The sequence below is a fragment of the Muscardinus avellanarius genome (assembly GCF_963383645.1).
Source record: "Muscardinus avellanarius genome assembly, chromosome: 15".
In the NCBI taxonomy this organism is placed as follows: Eukaryota; Metazoa; Chordata; class Mammalia; order Rodentia; family Gliridae; genus Muscardinus; species Muscardinus avellanarius.
This window is the reverse complement of record NC_137801.1, coordinates 10,783,065-10,802,171: the sequence shown is the minus strand read 5'-3', so window position 1 is coordinate 10,802,171 and position 19,107 is coordinate 10,783,065. Positions and strand designations below refer to the sequence as shown.

Genomic DNA, 19,107 nt, shown 5'->3' with positions numbered 1-19,107 from the left:
TAGAAATGGTCAGTCTGTACCAAGTTTGAATTTTAGTTTTAGGACTTTGTAGGAAATGCATGGAAAGTGTAATACATTTGTGCTTACAGAAGATTAGTAATTTCACCCAGGGTATCACAGCTAACGGGTGAAAAATGTTCCGGTGATAGGTTGTGAAAGCCACATGGTCTGTCAGTTCATTACGCTGGCCAACTAGTGTGTCTGCTGTAATGAGGTGGCCCCAGTCGAGAGAAGCCCAGGAGAGCTGACCTTGGACTTTCAAAGAGAACTGTGAGGCTTTCTTAAGGTTAAGAAGAGTCGCGGGTCTGCTTGTACCTTGAGGCGGGCGGTACTGTTTGTCCTCACAGCTCGTTAGTGTGAGCTGACACACCAAGGCACCGCCACAGGCGAGCAGTGTCAACGCTGCGCTCAAACGAGGGGCAGAATTCCTTCAAGGGAAGGACCGCTCCCGGTTGTTCAGTGTCTAGAATTCAGTGTTTTGCAGGGTGACAACAGACTCTTAATAGTAAAATATTTAACAAATATAAGTAAAATCACTACCCAGCTTCTGAGACCGTGAAATGAATTGACCTCTAACTTACCTATTGAAATGGAAAGTCTGACATGTGTATGAAACGCTGAGTAGTCACGGTCAGAGGAGAAAAAGAAAAGGCAGACGACATTTCCAGGATACAGGACGACAACACAAGGGACACAGTGTGGTCTTCCTGCCGCCTGTCTGTGGCGTGCTCAGCCTGTGACCTCTGCTGCGCACTGCCGTGGCCCCGTTACAGTTACGACAGCGGTACACGGGATCCAGCAGGTGTGGTAAATAGAAAGGCATGCCTGCTCTCGAGCGATACTACACAATTCCATACGCCATTCATTAAACAGAGTGAGTCTGCGAGGAGACAGTAAATCACCTTTTCACAATGAAAAGAACAGGCCGTGAAGGGTGAGTTGGCTTCCCCAGAACCATATAACTAGGCTGAGAGCATTAGGGGACTTCTTGGAATCACCCAAGAACTAGATCGAGGAGCCGGCTCCGAAGCCCGGGCCTTCCAGCACCTCTCACTGCCTCGTGCCACCGGGTACTTGGCTCCTCCTTATCTCCTCTTCTCTGCAGGAGAGACCCAAAGGAACTCGTCACCTAACTGCTGATGATAATTTGTCATAGATGGTTTATTTCATGAAGTGGGATTCCTTTTCTGTTTTACCATGTCTCATCCCAGTGGTGCGAGCTTTAATCATTCCCAGCGCCTCCTGTCTTTCTCCCTTAGAACCGACATGACCAGCAACCCCTGGGTAAGACTAGCTACGGCGATGCTGACCCGATGCACAGAGGAGAGCAAGGAGGAGCTGGGGAGGGAAGTGTTGAAGATGTGCCGCTCTTTGTATGGCACCGAGCAGATGCTGCCTGCAGCGGTGAGTGGGTGCTTCAGGTGGCTCCCCCGGGGGTCCTTTTTCTTATCACAACTTCTCATTCCAGGCAGTCGGCAGTGGCTGTACTTGAGGACCATTTTGCTTAAGCCATTACTGGGAAAGGCTCATCATTTTGAACAGATCAAATGAAAAGCAGTGCTGAAAGGATGCTTTGAAGGGGTTTTCTTTTTGTTAGATCTCTGAGGCAGTATTTCTTTTACGAAGCCCAGAGAATAACCTGGTTTTCAGCTCCCTCCGGGTGCCCTTTTATGTCCACCCCAAGTTTACGTTCCAAGGATCACTGGAGCTTGTGTGTCATTTGTGTGCACCAGGCTAGTTGTAAAGTGGTAGTAAGCTTTAGCAATCCTCTGCCCAGTAACAGCCAACCACAGGATCTTTACACACTTTTGGATATCATTGTAATGAAATCATGCAAGCACAGCGTTTATTCTCTACTGTGGTAAAAACCCAGGCACTTGACCTTTCTTTGTATTTAATCCCATGTTGACTATTACAGAGATACACATTATATAAGATGGATGGATGGATAGCTAGATAGATAAGAAGTAGATGGATGATATATATTATATACATATATGTAGATGTGTATATGCAAACATTTTGTCCATTAATTAGAGTCCCTGATGTGTATCCTATCTCAGCTGTGTGTTGTTTGAGCAATTTACATATTTTAAATTTAAGCATCCGGATAATGGCATTCAATTGATTATTTGGTTTTGAGTTCCTACCACATAGGAGATAAACTCGAAAATATAGTTGTAGATAGGATCCTTTGAATCCTCATTGTAATCACTCAAGGAAACTATTCTTATTATGAATGCACATTTAATGAATTGTTTTCCAAGTGAGAGACCAGATAAGTGTTTTTGATTGAATTTTTAAATATCGATTTAAAGAAGGCTTTCAGTCACCAGAATGACAAAGTGATTCTGTAAAATATTTAAAGTGCCAGTGCCTCACCTACTCCACCCAGTGGACTGGGGTTGAGGCCGTGCCCCATGGTCTGCTGGTGTTAGCTACCTATTTATCTGCGGTCCACTTTGTTAAGTGTTGAACACCTAGAGGGTAGAAGTCATGGGTGGGTCATCTCTGTGTCACCAGGGCAGGATTCTGCACTTCAGCGTGTGGGGTTCAACACAATTGATTATCCCCACCGGAGTAAGAGTGTATAAATAACACAAGTTCCCCTGTGCCTTAATGTAGCTAACATTAAGCTTTGTCAGTTCAGGACCGATTTCTGGACATGTCCTGCTGCCAGTTCTGATGGAGGAATGCCATTATCTAGGGTCTAATGCCACCACCTGACAGGCTAGACTCATGTAATAGGACATTTCTAGCACCTCTAGGGAGGCCCCTCATCTCTACTGGCAGCCAAGGATGGAGGCCCTGAGAGCCAGGGATTGGCTCCAGCTTCCTGGAAGTGATGTTGGATCTGGTCCTCAAAGCAAGTCTCCATGTTGGATGCTTAAAAAGGAACATTTCTTGATAATTTCTTCCTACACTTGTGATATTTGCATATTGAATGTATGTCTTATTCAGTTATGTGAGTTTTTATTATCATTTTTCTCTTTCCTATAATGCTTCCTTCAAGAATGGCTTGTAGAATCTAATATCTAGATTATCAGCAGTTTAGACGTAGGGTTTTCCAGCGCTTTATCATCACTTAGGATGGTTTATTTCTTAAATCTCTTTATTGGTTTGGTTTATACTATAACTTTTCTAAAGCAAAAAAAAAAAAAAAAAAAAAAGTAAGTCAGCGGATGGCAGGACCACTGTGCTTGCCCCTGACGTTATCCCAGTGCCAGTTTCCAGGCTCAGGAACAGTCTGTATATTTTAGCCACCTAGGAAGAGATAACAGACATCACTGGGTGACCACTGCAATAGAATGCCTCATTTGCATTACTCTTCAGTTTTAGGGAACCCTCGGGCCCCAAAAGAAAATTGTTTATTCTTTTTATTGACTAATGTGCCGCATGTATTTTCTGTTCTTTACTGAAAAACAAGACTCAGTGGTTAAATGAGAAGTTAAGAACCATGATGATTCCATCCTTGCTGTTCTTGTACCTGAGGGCTGAGGTTCCTGGGCAAATAGGGCAGTACATTGCATTTCTCCTCTGTGGTCCTGATGGATTTCAGAAGCTCTGGCCAGTGACTCCTGAGCGATTTCAGGTGGTCGGTAGCCCTGCGCCCAAAACACATCTCTGAGTCCTCACTGCTTCTTGGAAAGGGCCTCCCTGCCGCTGCTGTTCCTCAGGACTGAGAGCACCGTAAGCACCAGAGCCTCACACAGGCAGAGCAGGAGACACACACCGTCCACACTCCGCGTGATCTGCGACCACAAGAAATCATCAGACTCTGCACCATCATTTTTTGGTCTCAGAAAATGGTCTGGGGGACCGGGACGGGGGGGGGGGGCTCTCCTTCTGTCTCCTCCACAGCATCTCCTGCGCGTAAGGAGACTGAGCTGAGGCCACCCGTGCTCTGTCACAGCCACACACAGCACACACATGCATCTGTGTTCTCTGTAGGGGGCCGAGGATGGACCCCACATCAGGGTAGGTCATGACTGTTCTGCCCTGCTGAAGTGAAAGACCATTACTTCCTACAGGAGTTCCGATGCCTTGATGACCCTCTTCACTGCTTTTGTTCTGCCTCCGTTTCTTTCTCTTGACTGGGCACATCAGTAGATCTTTTTTCTTAGCTGCCATGACTAGGGGAGGCTTGCCAATGGCGTATGCTGTTTTTATCAGTGGCCTAGGGGGCTTGCATATGAATTCTAATGATTACAAAGGAAATCCATTGTTTTTTCACCACATTTGCAAGTCGTGTAGCCTAATTTCAGAGTTACGTAATATTTTAAGCCACTCTGATGATAAAATGATCTGAGACTCATTTTTGTAATCTAATAACTTTGCTTGCCACAGTTCACGTGTAGGTGCAGTAGCTCATGACGGGGTCCTTAGGCGGGTTCACCAGCTTACTTATCCCCACTTTCTAGACCCTTCTAAGCTCCCACCCATCCTTGTGGATTTTTTTCTCTATGACCCTTTAGAATTAAGAATGTCTTCTGCGATTTCCCGCCTTTTTGCTCGCGGCGCCTGCCTGCTCGTGGCAGGGATGGTTTCCCTGGTGGAGTATTCCTAGCAAGGCAGTCACTGTTCCTCATGTGCCATGTGCCCCAGGATCTTGAAAGCCATGGCTCCTTCTTCCCATCTTGTAGCCATGGCAATATATGAAGCTTTCTTAAATGTAGAGAATATATAGAGCAAGAAGTTGGCATAGAACAAGTTCTTGGTACTTGGAGATCTAAAATTCCAAGTTCCAGCTATTTGTGACTGACCCTTCTGTTCATGAGTCTGCGAGGCCCAGCGGGAGCTGGGGTCCCAGGTGCTCCTGAGCTGCTGTGTGGGCGTGGGTCGCCCAGCTGATGAGCGAGCCTGGCCGGCTTCCAGCTCGGAAATCTCACATGTGATTGCCTCCCTCGTGGTTGAGCCACTTTTGATAATGCCGGGAATGTGGGCTTTAGAATCAGATGACGTCAAGTTATTTAGCCTTTTTACAGTCTGCTTTTCTCATCTGATTAGTGGGACTAGGGTGGTCCCTTCTCAAAGGATAGAGAAAAAAACTAAATGACGGGATGCAGCAAACTGTGGAGTTCAGTGCAGCGCAGCGGCCTCACAAGGTGGAGCTCGTAGTACCCAAGAGGGCCTGCCAGCAGCCACGAGGCGCGGGGTCCAGCACATCTGAGAGACCCCAGAGAGTAGAAGCTCAATGCCTCTGGCGCACCGGCCCGGCTCTGGTGCAGTGCATTGTTACCAGTGGCATGGGCCAGCACAACCATCAGCACCAGGGGCTGCTGCAGCAGGAGCTCAGATCGTTCTGGGACCCGCTAGAGAGCAAGGATTCAGGCGGCACTGCTACCCTGGGCAGTGACCGGCATGTACGGCAAAACCCCAGGCCTCTACATCATCGATCTCCACACACCTTGAGCCTCAAGCTCCCATTGCCAGCTCTGTGCACCTTTTGATACTAGATCCCCTGAGGCGAGCCAGGAGGGTCGTGTGAGGACAGATGGATCGTCGGTGGACCACTCCTGCTCATCTGACAACTATCAGGCCGCAGGGACCATTTCCCAGTACATCACCCTAAGTCACAGGGCACAGGGAGAATGAAGCAGGGCCCTGGCCTGGCTGAGCCCAGGCCACCTAATCCTCTCGGTCATGGCTCCCCCTCGCGTTGCTCTATGTCTTGGTGGTCTTGACACGTTGGAGCTGTGAAGGTGTGGAAGGAGGTGATTTGGGTTTTCTCTGTTGCTTTGGCCCTCTTTGTAGCTCCCAACATCCCTTGGTAAATCTGGTAAATGCCCCTGTTACCACACAGGGGGAAATAGCTAACAAACATTCTAGAGGATTCAACATTTAAAGACAGAGTATTTGGCTAATAACTGATAGCTAAGAGATTAAGAAAAAGTCCTCAGTGGCTCATCATCTGAGTTCTCGTCTCAGATGGCCTTGCCCGCTGTAGCCACCTTGCTTTATGCCCATTCAGAGGAACATGCAGGCAATTGAATAAAATCTGTCATTAAGCTATGGTTGGCCAAGTGTTATACTTAGTTTAAACATCATAAATTGATGAGAAGTACTTGTTTTGCATTTACGGATAACTTACTGAGGGAGCAAATATGAGTGTTAAGAGAGGGAGTCATATACAAGTATTTTTTAGGTATAGTATGTTCCAAGAAAGTTTGGACTCCTGAGAAAGAAAAATATTCTTGCCCTTAAGAGAAGCAAATAGATAAATAATTATAATATAAGACAAAAGATCATGTAGTAAATATTTACAGAGTAGAGTCGGGATGTAGAAAGAGGGCTAACTAGGTGGATCAGAGGTACTTCCCAGAGGAAGTGGGGTTTTCTACATCTCTTTTTTTTGGGGGGGGGTACTAGGGATTGAACCCAGGAGCATTCTACTTCTGAGCTACACCCTCACCTCAGCTCTATTTAAAACACACACACACACACAAAAAAAAAAAAAAAAAAAAAAAAACCTGATCTCACTTTAGTTGCTAAAGGTCTCACTAAATTGCCAAGGCTGGCCTCAAACCTATGCTCTTCCTGTCTTAGCCTCCCAAATCCCGGGATTACAGGCATGTGCCACCACCTTCTTTTCTGCACCTCTTAAAAGCTGAATCTTAAGGAGCAAATAAAGGTTCATCAGAGAAAGAGAGGAGAGGTTATCCCAGGTGCAGAGACCTGGAGGTGGGAGGATCAGTCCACCACCTGGCAATTCCTCTGTCTAGTGCAGAAGCCATTGGTCATGTGAGACTGTTAAAATGAAAACTTTAATAGCCACCTGTCTGAAGGTGCTGATAATGAGGGCTTCCACCATGGCAGAAACGCCATCCCTGAACCCTCTGCGGGCTGTGCGGGTGGGGAGCACTGCAGACACCTGTGCGGAGGAGGAGGACGACAAGCCAAGTCACAGGGAACAAGTCTGCACATAGCAGCCAGACTTGCTGGAGAGTTTCATCCTCCTGAGGGCCTTCTATAGGCTTTGGCATCCCAGATGAAAACAAAAATCAGCCTTTCCCAATGGCTCAGACATCTGGGAACACTCCTGTATGCCAGGTGCTCTCTGACGCACAGAGTGCTCTCCTGAATTCGAGTCCATCGTGCTCAGAGTGTGCGTTTACAGGCATCTCCCCTGCTGTATCAATCATTGTCTATCGGTCATTGTCACAGTCTTCAGCTCTGAAATTCGAAGGCCTTGCTGATTTCTAGGAGAGACACGCTGGGTGATTGCGAAAAAACTATAATGCACACAATTCCAATAAGAACATTATCCTAAGCATTAAACAGAGCTGTTTTGTGTCATCCTTATTTTATCTCTGTTCTAGAATAATGTAAAGGGATCTTTGCAATATCATATATTTGAATTTTTCTTCTCTGATCTGCTCCTGTTTGAGTATCACAAGAGAAAGATCAGTCCCGTGGAGAGCAGGGATCCTTGATTCTTTTTTTTTTTTTTTCCAAAACAACCCTTGCTCTGGTGTAACGGGCTGCACTCATTGTCTTGTCTTTGGTCCAAGTGTTACAGCGAAGGTCAGGACACCAAAGGTGGAGAGCTCGGCAGGACAGAGCAGCTTGCAATTCTTTTTAATCTTTTATGCTTCTATTGTATATGTTATGCTTTTGTTCCTTTCATTGTAAAGGATGATCATTTGTTACCTTATTTAAAACCCTGTTCTCTGATGGCAGGTTTATTCAGTATAATAAAAAAAACTGAGAATAAAATTAAGGTACCCCTGTGGAGAATCCACCCATTTTCTTACTTTTCTGCACCATGTAGAGTTTTGAGGAAGATGGAATAGCTTAGATATATCGGAGATCTAACATCAATGTTAGATGTTAAAATTATAAGGATGTTTTAAAAATGTTTTATTTGCTGGTTTCTTTTGTTTTAGTAGGTGACCACTAGACATGGCTAATAATATTAAAATTGGTAACAGCCTTTATAATTATTAAGCCTCTACCATTTGCTAAGCATTATATTACATTCATTAATGCTCATCTCTCTCTCTCTCTCTCTCTCTCTCTCTCTCTCTCTCTCTCTCACACACACACACACACACACACACACACACACACACACACATGCACTACAAAGTAGATATAGACACCTCCATTTTGCTTGTGAGGAAACTAGGTCTCTGAGTTTAGGAACATAAATTATACCACTAGATCCATACATTGAGTACCACGCAACCCTTAAAAGCAGTGTTGTAGTCAGTGGCACTTTGGGAAAGTGTTCACGGTTTACGTGAAGTGGCTGAAGCAGTAGCCAGCCCTGTATTCAGTGCGGCCCTGTATTCAGTGCGGCCCTGTGTGTGTCCTACACACACGTACACATCAATCGCAAAAGGGTAGAAAATCCCAGCCAGAGCAGCGCAGGGCTCGGAAGCTCTCGGCACCTCCCGCTCACCTTGTCTGTCTGGTTCCAGGGCGTGAAGGAGCTGAGCCTGCTGCTGCTCCGCCAGTCCCTCCTGCTTCCGTCCCTGAAACTTCTCCTGGAGAGCACAGACGAGAACCTGCACGCTACGGCCCTGGAGCACATCGCAGCCGCCACCAAGGTCTGTCTCCCGGAGCTGACCGTTTTCCTTTGTTTTGTAGAAATTAATTAGCACTTTTGTTTTCAAAAACACTAACTACGATTAATTGAAAGATATTCAATCTGCGGTATTCTTTGACCACAATTTCTGACTCTGTTCTGTTCAAGCAGCACATGTTCATTTGTTTTAGAAACATTCGCTAAGTCCTTTTTGTGAACTAGACTCAGTTTAGGTGCTAAGAGTACAAATAAAAATAGCAAAAATAGCGGGCATGGTGGCGTATGCCTATGATTCCAGTACTTGGGAGGCTGAGACAGGAAGAGTGCGGGTTCTAGACCAGCCTCAGCAACTTGGCAAGACCCTGTTTTAAAATAAAAAAATAAAATTGGGCTAGGGGTGAAGCTTGAAGGTAGAATGCTCCTGAGCTCAATCCCCAGTACCACCACCAAAAACAAAAGTTTTTCTAGACTTATCTAAAAAGTTTTCCTAGCAAGATACTACTCTCCTGCACCAGCAGACTAGACTTCTGGCCACTTGGAATCTGGGGGCAGGAAGCTCCTAGCATCAGACAGGTGTTCCCTGCTGTATCTTTGCTTAGCTGCTGATTCTAGGTGAGGTGCAGTTTCCAGACTTGTTCACTGGCGCCCCCTAGAATCTTCAGCTCCTTTCTTCTGGCCACCTGAACCAGCCAAAGCAGCTTCTGATTAAAGACAGATGCCCTGAAGTCAGTCGGGGTTCTTCCTCAAGGCAGGCTGTCTTGTCACCACAGTTAGAGAAGAAACTTTCTCTTCCTGTTTTAAAAATCTACATTTTCCCATCAGATAGCTCAGGGATGTGTTTTAAAAAACATGTGTTAATGCCAGGCGTGGTGGCGCACGCTTGTAATCCCCACGCTTGGGAGGCGGAGACAAGAGGATCGTGCAGGTTCGAAGCCAGCCGCGCTGGCTCAAGAGACCCTGTTTCCAAACTTAAAAGTATAAAAATGGGTCTGGGAGTGTATCCCGGAGGTAGAAGGGTTTTCAGGAACCCCAGTACCACCAAAAAAATAAAAAAATAAAAAACATGTGTTGTATGATCTGTCCTAAACCCTTTTATAGAGATCATCTTTTCATTTGAATTTGTGTATGTGTGCACATATACACACGTAAGTAATTGTACTACATATGTATATATGTGTGTTTGTATGTTCACACATACATATATATACACAAACACATATATGATTTTACTGTGTATGTATATGTGTATATATACACATACAAACATATTTTTACTATATGTGTTTGTATGTGTATACACATACACATATGTAGTAAAATTATGTCTGTATATTTACATATGCATATAATACATTTAAAATTTTATTATATACATTATACACATAAACACTTGTATACTTTTACTGTGTATATGTGTGTACCTAAGTGTGTGTGTGTTTTATTTTTTATTTTTTTATTTTTTGGTGGTACTGGGGTTCCTGGAAACCCTTCTACCTCCGGGCTACACTCCCAGACCTATTTTTATACTTTTGTATTTCGAAACAGGGTCTCTTAAGCCAGCGCCTCTGGCTTCGGACCTGCGCGATCCTCTTGTCTCCGCCTCCCAAGCGCAGGGATGACAAGCGTGTGCCACCACGCACAGTGTGTGTGTGTGTGTTTTAAAAACAAAGATATGACAGCTGTCTTCTGGGGATCCAAGAGGGGGGGAGAAATCTAGAATACCGGTATGGATTTGCTGCAGGAGACAGTGAAAAGATCACTGAAAAAATATCCGTGGTATAAAGTTATATTAATGACAAAGGATACAAATTTATGTAAATGGTTACAGAAATGTAATAGTGTTTGAAAGCAGTCATCATGAAGAAAATTAGAAAAATATGATGCTTTTAGTTTCTTAGGTGTATTTTCAAAGTAATATAACAGTGTCTTTAAAGGTTTGTGAATGCCCTCCATTGTTACTGATAATCAGTCCTGGTGGGGCCGTTTGGAAACTGAGCTAGAAAGAAACTTAAGGGCACTTCTCTGTTGGTAGTCCCCCCCACCACCACGACCACTGCCTATCTGTTTTAAAATAAAAGTTACAAAACTTCATAAATTCATATAATATTCAGAATTATGTAGTTTTTTTAGCCTGATTTATACATTTTTCCTTGTAAATCTAAGGAATCAGGAAAAGCAAACTGAAGGAAATCAGGCTGTGTATTTTCAATGCATTTTGTCCTCCTGCCATGGTACCCAGTGTCCACTCCGGCCAGGCATTCTCTCAAGGCCCCCTGGAGAACCCAACAGCGATGTGCTACACGTCACCTCTCCATCTTCCTCTTGCACAGAGCTCTCCCGATCGCTCCCATCCCTTAGGCCAGTGTATGTTTTTCCATTTAAAAGATGCTTTATCTCAACTGGATCTGTCCAAACTGCAATTCCACACTGCTAACTGACCTTCTACCCACACACCCACAGTGACTATCAAAATAAAATCCAAATGCGAACACTGCACCATCAAGTTGTTTTTAAATGGCCCCAACAGGCCTCCCTTCCACCTTCATCTGGGCTGCATCGTGGGTGCTGAGACTCAGGTTTTAAAATGTCTGCAAACTGTGGCTGGTTTGCCCGTGTCGTGATGACAGCCCACAGCATCTGTGCCCTGGGCAGAAGTCAAAGCCAGGGGTAAACATGGCTGAAATGGATCACATGCTTACCACTGAGGCCCTTAATTTAAGAATCACCTAATGATACATAACTTCTTTATACCTAATCAAGTATCCACAACAATCTAATCAGTCTATGCCCTTAAAATATGTTTCACAGAAAGACTGAGTATTCTTAGACCTATTGCACCCTCCAAAGAGCTGAAGTTTTACAGTGTTTGCTATCTTTTTTAAATCACGTCCAGCTTTTTATTTTGAGATCATTTTAAATTCACATTCACTGGCAATAATAATAATGATGATGATGATGTTGCAGTGAGATCTCTTGGGCTCTTTACCTGCTTTTTCTCAGGAGTAAAATCTTGTGTACCGATAGTGTGATAATACAAGCAGGATATTATTGACATAGATGCAGCCTCTCAACCCTTTTCAGATCTCACGAGTTTTCTAGGCACTCGTTTGTGTGTGATCTGCATGTCTAGCTCTGTGTGACGCGGTGGCACACACATTCTTGTGTCCCCACACAGTCGAGATCCAGCCTCAGGCTCCCCGCCTCCCGGGCAGCCCCTGGCAACCACTGATCTGCTCTTCTCCGTATTTTTGTCATGTCAGGATCACTGTGTAAATGAAATAAGAAATGACTGTAATTTGTCACTGCTCTCCCAACACCAGAAAAGGGTCATGTTGCGCTTTTCTAAGAGAAGAATTTCTGTGGGCACATCTGCACAACTTCTGGCTTGCTATTTTTAAATCATCCCTGGTATTCTAGTGCAAAAAAAAAAATAGAAAACTTTTGCCTTCCTTTTTGCTTTTATTTTGCTCTGCACTCTGCCCATTAGTAGGGGGCTAGGGTTCATCAATAACTTTAGTTTTCCCCATACTGGTTGTTGACTATAGTTGCCGTTGTCGTTAAAAGAAACAACATCTGCTGAAGGGAGTCCTCTGATAGCAATCCGTCCGGCATGGTGTGCAGATCCAAGTGGAAAAAACCCCCCCACGTGCTTGCTGATAGCATGGACCGTCTCGCTATTCATTATGGGATGCTGACAGCTTTATAGGTGTTTGCGGTTCCTAGGATGACGCTTGAGTGCTGACACCGGAGCTCGTACCGGCTTCCTCTTCAATAGCAGGGCCCGTTTCTTCCTATAAGCGTTTTCCAAATTGCAAACCCCTGGTGTTTACCACGTGACCTTCCACAGATGGCCAGCGGCCTCTTTCCTGGTCCAGCTTTGCAAAGGCGTTCTTGGAGATCACGTCGTTGGTGGATAGTCAAATCCCTGTGTAGTACAGACGTCTGGCTTGCCCTCTCCAGCAGTCTCGGTGAAATGGAGGGCTCACCCTCACAGCTATGTTCTCACCAAGATGGGGGCTTCTGTGGGCGTGTTTGGATTTCATCTCTAGAATAGCTTCAGTTCGGGGAAATCCCTTCATTCATCTCCTCAAAGTAAGCAGCTGCATTTTCCTAAGTCTGTACAGTGAATGGTTCCCATTCCGTCACTCCAGATGTCCAGTGACTCCTGTCCAGTGTCATCTTCTCTTTGGTGCTGCTCAGTGCCCCCATTTCCAAAGGGTTGTCCTGGACTCCCAGCAAGCCTGGTGAGCGAGTCATCCGTGGGGCGAGGAGGGAAGTGTTCACAACCTTTAGCACCTCATTAAGGGTCCCTGCCTGATGCTAATCTCTCAAGCCCCAACTCTTTGCAGGAATTAACTGGACATGTTCTTTATCTTCTTAAGAATCCTCTTTGCTTTGTCTTCTTAATAATCCTATCAGAAGATATTATTCTAGCTTCACAGATGAAAACACCCGACAGTCACACAGCGCCTAAGCCGCTGGAGCTGAGACAGCCTTCAAAGTAATTCTCGGCCGTGCTGCTGTGTCTGTGACTATCGCTGGGCAGGGTGTATTACATTGGAAAAGGGTTGTCTGTAGAGAAATGGAGTTTTAGAATGTGCTATGAAGCATATACTGTCAGCCCTGAGAAGACTGGAGCAGCGCTGGTCCACGGACTCGCCCAGTCAGCCTTCCTTTGTGAACCCCCTCCTCGCCCCGGCTCGGGCTGAGCGCTGCTGGCTTGGGCAGCCACCACCTCCCGGGAGCTCTGCCGCTTCAGGTAGAGCTGACGGCACCTATTTATCTTGAGCATATTGGTCCCAGTTGTGCCCTGGGGAGGTGCCCAGAATTAGGTCCCTCCTCCAATGGCAGTCCTTGATTTATTTAATAAATGTGATTTCTACCCCCTTGAATCTTGCTCTGAAGGCACCAGAACGAAGAACATGATTTGCAATGAGAGTGACCTGTTTGGAGGGAGAACCTTGAAGATTCTTAGAAGCACGTGTGGGTGGCCATGTTCCCATAAAGCCAGAGCCTAACTTTCCTAACTCTGCCTGCCCTCTGACTCGTTCCAGGTTTCCAGCCAGTAGCGCCCTCACGGGGTCTACACTGCTGGAGTCCTCCCTCCACACCACCTTCTCCGTTCTCACCGGCTCCAGCTCACGTGCTTTGGTTTTTGCCTTGGTGTACTGTGGGAGCAGGGAGATTGGGTTGGGGTCTTAGCAACCTCGTGTGGTATCTGCAGAGTCTCTTTGCTGTCAACCCTAGTGCCTCTTGGTTTTCTTCTAAGTCTACCCAGCCCAGCTGGGCTCTTGTGGCCCAAGTGATGCAGGGAGTCAAGAGTGTGCTCTCCCGTGTGTTTTACGGGTGCCACCCGGCATTAAACTGACTCTTTGTCCAGTCACTATCCTTCTAGCTCTTTGAGTACTAGACTGTTTTTTTTTTTTTTTTTTCAGCACTTGGGGCCTATCTACTCATTTCTATCTTTTTTTTTTTTTTTTAGAAAGATATGTTATTTCCTCAGTTTTAAGTAGAGAGTAGCATGAAACATTACTTCATGTTAACAAAGCTCCTTCCACTGTTCCCATTAGAGTGTACAACAGTAGGTGGAAACCAAATGGCAAACAATTATTACTCTTTAAAAAAATTTTTTTATTGGTGCATTGTAGTCATACATCTTAATGGAGTACAAGATGGAGGACGCATACATGCACGCATCACCCAATTAGCCCTTCCCCATTCCTTCCCTCTCCCTCCTTCTCGTGTTTGGCTTAGTGATTGACTTTGATATGTTTGTGAATGTACATCCTACATATTAGGGAGTTTCCCTCTCCCCGACACCCCCCTCAGTTAGGTCGCCTTATTTGCTCATCTCTTATTTTCAATGAACACACTAAGATCTGTTTCTCTCCACTCCTCCATCTTCACCGTGTTCAGTCTTCTTGGTGAAGGGAGCGCTGGGGCAGCGTCTCACAGAGGCCCAGCACCTCCTCCAGCAGCCAGCTCACTCCGTGGGTTAACCTTTTCAACTTCTAGACAGCCCTGGGAATCGGTAGACCTATTGGGTGTGAGCAGACACCTTAGGAACTCGAACCGTGCACACATGCTGGAGCTAGGTGCACAGTGAGGAGTTAGTAGGACATTGGTAAAGATGAGCTGAATGATCATCCCTGCATTTAAAGGAATGGTCTCCGAGATATGAAATGGCACAGCGGGTTGACCAAGGTCACAGAGAGGCAGAGACATGTAGGAACTAGCCAGACACAGGGCCTTCAGGGTCAGCATGTGGTTTTGGCCACAGAGGCGATCAAGCTTGAATTTCTAAAGATCCTCCCCTCCTTGTGGTTAGATTATAACTCAGATGGTTTGTCCTAGGTTTGGTTTCAGGAAAAGTAACACTAAGAAATGCATTTCAGGAGTGGAACTGATTGCGACACACCAGGCAAATAGACTCTTTTTAAAAAAAAATTTTTTTTTGTTTTAGTCATATAGATACAGAATACCAATAATTACCCGTGGGCACTTTTCTTATTCTATATATACACTTGTGTTGTCCTTTTTATTTTTCTACCATTGTAGTTGATATTTGTAATAATTTTTATTAAGTGATAGTATATATAAAAATAAGACCAATATCCTTCCCTAAAGTAAACAGTCAAATACTATTAAACAGTCTTCTTAAGGTAATTGAAAGGAGGCCTTGCACACATCATGCCCTGGAACTGCAGCGTGCCTCATTACTGTAATTACTCTTAGCTTGATGCAGATCCATAAAATCAAAGATTTTAATTCAGAAAAGGTTCATTACCTATTGTTGAATGAGGAATTAAGCAGATAACATTTTAATGGCTTGGAAGACAGTAATGTTTTGTGCTTTAATAGATTTCTTTCCTAAGATATGCAAAGTTTCATTTATTCTCAAAAACTAACTGCTGACACACACACACAAAGCCCATCTCTGACAGGGACGGCGAGCGTTTTATGCATCTCGTGATAGACGTGAGCCCTTCCCCATCTCAAAATGCCTTTATTCCTGATTTGACTATAATAACTTCCGCTGTTTACTGTGCATGAGCTCTGCACCAGGCCTAGTTAGACGCTTATAAGCTTGTATTATCTCTGAGCCTTCCAGTCAGCTAGTTTTCTGATGTGGACACTGGGGCTCAGAGAGATTGTCCTTAACAACGTCACAAAGCTGTTTTGCAAAGAAACTGGCATTGAAATTGGTCTCTAACCCAGAAGTCTCTTTTCATACCACCAGACTATCTCTCGCTCTAATTCAAAGTTTATTCGATCAGAGGAATTAAATCAATTAATCATTCTGGACTTGTCTTACCTTAAACACTTTCTGGACTTTGTCTTGCTTGAAACACCCAAGCCAAGTCCAGAAATGACAGACTGCATTGTTGCCCACAGGCCCTTAAAACACCATTTAATCCAATGTAAGGATGTGTGATTTTCCACAGATTATACACCAGAGTCAATCCCTGATCAGCTTAAGAATTGCATGCTTCCCCAGCCTTATTTTTTATTCTTTACTTTGAAACAGGGTCTCACTGAGTTGCAAAGGGCCTCACTAAGTAGCTTAGGCTGTTCTCAAACTGAGATCCTCCTGTCTCAGCCTCCCAAATGCTAGGATTACAAGTGTGTGCCACCATGCTTGTAAAGCCAGAAAATAACATGACATTTTTATAATTATTAGCATATATTGAAAATACAAATATCTCTGCAAATGGACGGTTACTTTGGCGAAAGAAGGACAAAATCATTCTCTGGCCTTCATCCAGCTGTGGGTGACTCAGGTTTTCAGGTTTTCAAATTCTTTCACAGTTTTCTTTTCCTTTTTTTATTTCAAGGGAAAAATAAAGTAGTTAGAATGAATAATGGATTGGCAGAAACAGTAGTCGGCTTCTGTGGTATGGAGGACCCGATTTTGGGTACCTTTAGTTAGAACGCTAGTGGAATAGCATGAAAATGAAGAAAGCTTAAGGCCCAACAAATGCACCCGGCAGCTGGGCGACACGGTGATGGTGCTCTGCCACAAGGGCAAATGAAGTTGTGCCTTGGCACCCTGACACCAACTGCCTGGTGCCCGAGAGGCTGTCTGGCTCCCTGACCTTGGGCTGTGTGTTTCTTCTCTGACCCTTGGGCTTTTTAAGATGCAGTTGTTAGAAGAAGTCATACCACGGCCATCTCTTTCTTCTTTCTCTATTTTGTCCCTAATATGCACTGAGGAATTGTGTCTTTGGTATTATATAGCATACTCTGGCTATTCTGGCCTTCTTGCGCAGAGCCAGAACCCTGAGGAAAGTTAGAGAAAGAAAGGAGTCCGCTGCCACCATCTTCCTCCAGCTGGAAGGAGCCATCACACCCTTCCCCGGAGCCCACAGGCCCCCAGAGGGTTCCCGAGGAGACCAAAGGTGTAGCAAAGACCTCCGTTTCCTTATGTCTAATGCTAAGAAGTAAAGAGCCAGTTTCACAGGGTTGTTGGAGGCCCCCAGAAGTCATATGTCTAGCACAATTTCTGGCACTTGTCTGTGGTAACCATAGCAATGATTCAGGTCACGTTCTTGGTATGAGCCAACATCTCCTTTTGTTGGAAAGAAGCCATGACTGTCATCCATGTCTGTGACCCCAGAGATGCTCACAGAGCCCTGTTTGAACTTTTTGGAGCAGATGCTGTTAAACCCAAGCAAAGCTTTGGACAGTGGGGAGAGGAAATACAGCATGGGAGGTGGCCAGCGTGGCCGACCAGGCGGAGGAGGAGACTGGCCACTCAAGCTTCTCCTGTCTTCTTTCTTGAAGGTGAATGACTCCAACTGTGACCAGGAACTTCTGGCCCTGCTCCTGGACGCCAGCCTGTTGGTGAAGTGCGTCTCCACTCCCTTCTATCCACACCTCGTCAACCACCTCTTAGCCAACCTCCAGCAAGGGCGCTGGGACCCAGAGGATCTGGCCAGGCACCTGCGGGCAGCCGGCCATGAGGCTGAGGCCGGGTCACTCCTTCTGGCCACCAGGGGGACTCATCGGGCCTTGAGAACATTCAGCGCTGCCCTGTGTGCAGGACAGCACTGGGTATGAGCACGCTGACCTGACCGGAGCGTGCTTGGGAGTCCCTCGCCCAGAGACCACCTGCGGGGTGCTGAATGCTCGCAGTGTGCCAGCCAGTTGCAAATAAAACTGTATATAAATGTTGAACAGCCTGTCATTTTTCAATTTTTTTTAAAACTACCTTTACTGGATAGATTACAATTAACAAAATGTCTAAAACTGTACTTCAGAAAATTGGATGTGGGTAGTGTATTGAATGAAAAATGGCCACTGGTTGGGTCAGGTGCTCTGGGATAGAGGAAAGATGGGCCTGGATTTAGGCATTGTGATCCCAGGCAAGGTGTTCAACCTCAAGTCTATCCTATATTAAAAGGAGGAGGAGGAGGAGGGCGTGGTCCGCTTGTAATCCCCGCGCTTGGGAGGCAGAGACAGGAGGATCGCGCAGGTTCGAAGCCAGCCGCGCTGGCTTAAGAGACCCTGTTCCCAAATAAAAATATAAAATAGGTCTGTCTGGGAGTGTAGCCTGGAGGTAGAAAGGCTTCCAGCAACCCCAGTACCATAAAAAAAAAAAGAGTTGGATTATCTATCCCACAAAGTGGTTAAGTGTTATGTGAGACTGTGTGTATGAGGTTTGCTTAGATACACAGTGAGGTCCCAAGAAATATAAGCTCTCCATCCCTCTACTACTGTTACACCATAGAAATTCTGACCATAAGGCCAGATGATCACTGCCAACACCTGAGGGCTGTGAAGGGATCAGGGGCCTCCACGGTTCATCAGCATCTACATATTAAGGCTGTCGCATTTTCATTGCATAAAACCACAGAAGTGATGTTCCCGGCAGTGAAGGGTAAGGATTCCAACACAGCTCGCTGGCACTTGCTCCCACTGTGAGAGCATGTGCTCCAAGACAGGCTCTGGCTGGATGCTCGGGACCTGCCTCTGGTGAGTCTCACACCAGATCCAAGCCACAGAAATAGCCCGGGTAACAGGTGGGGAGGAGGAACAGCCATACCTGTCTGATTCCACCATCTGCCTAAGAATGATATCACTTCCCCTGACAGTCCACATCATCAGTGGCTTCTGCCCATTTCTACTCTACTCCTCTGGATGCAGCTACAGGGTCCTCTGGCAAGAAAGATCCCATCACATTTGGAGGAGACTGCGTAATAGTTTATTCTCCCACTTCCGACCGTTTGTCTCCCCTGGGATTGAGTTCTTTGCTTAAACTGTCAGCTGCACCTGGCATTCTGGAAGGCATTGCTTGCATACGCCTCAAATACTTTGGAGGAAAGGAGACATTTTATTTTCCCCAAACTAGATAGGCTCTGTCAAGACAGACCTGTGAGGCCACAAAAGCCTTGAAGAATTCTAATGGCTTCAGTCGTACTCCCTGGCACTGATCTGAGGAAGCGCACCCACTGGAAACTTGGGCTTTCCCTAACCTTCACCCTAACCTCCATCATTTCTAGTGAATGAAAACCATGGAGGGATATTCTGAAATAACAGTCTATTTCATCAGAATCCCCTCAGAGAACTTATCTTCA

At 45.5% G+C, this 19,107-nt stretch overlaps 1 protein-coding gene across 1 annotated transcript in view; it reads left to right on the top strand.

Annotated features, from left to right (window-relative positions):
• Positions 1-17,590, top strand: part of NBAS (NBAS subunit of NRZ tethering complex) — a gene marked incomplete at both ends in the record, with an annotated part of 312,243 nt that extends 294,653 nt beyond the window's left edge. Inside the window, 3 exons of the mRNA XM_080711473.1 lie at positions 1,260-1,404; positions 8,424-8,552; positions 17,315-17,590. Of these exons, the coding sequence (XP_080567599.1) occupies positions 1,260-1,404; positions 8,424-8,552; positions 17,315-17,590 (550 nt within the window). The remainder of the gene's footprint in view (positions 1-1,259; positions 1,405-8,423; positions 8,553-17,314) is intronic.
• Between the last annotated feature and the right edge of the window lie 1,517 nt (positions 17,591-19,107).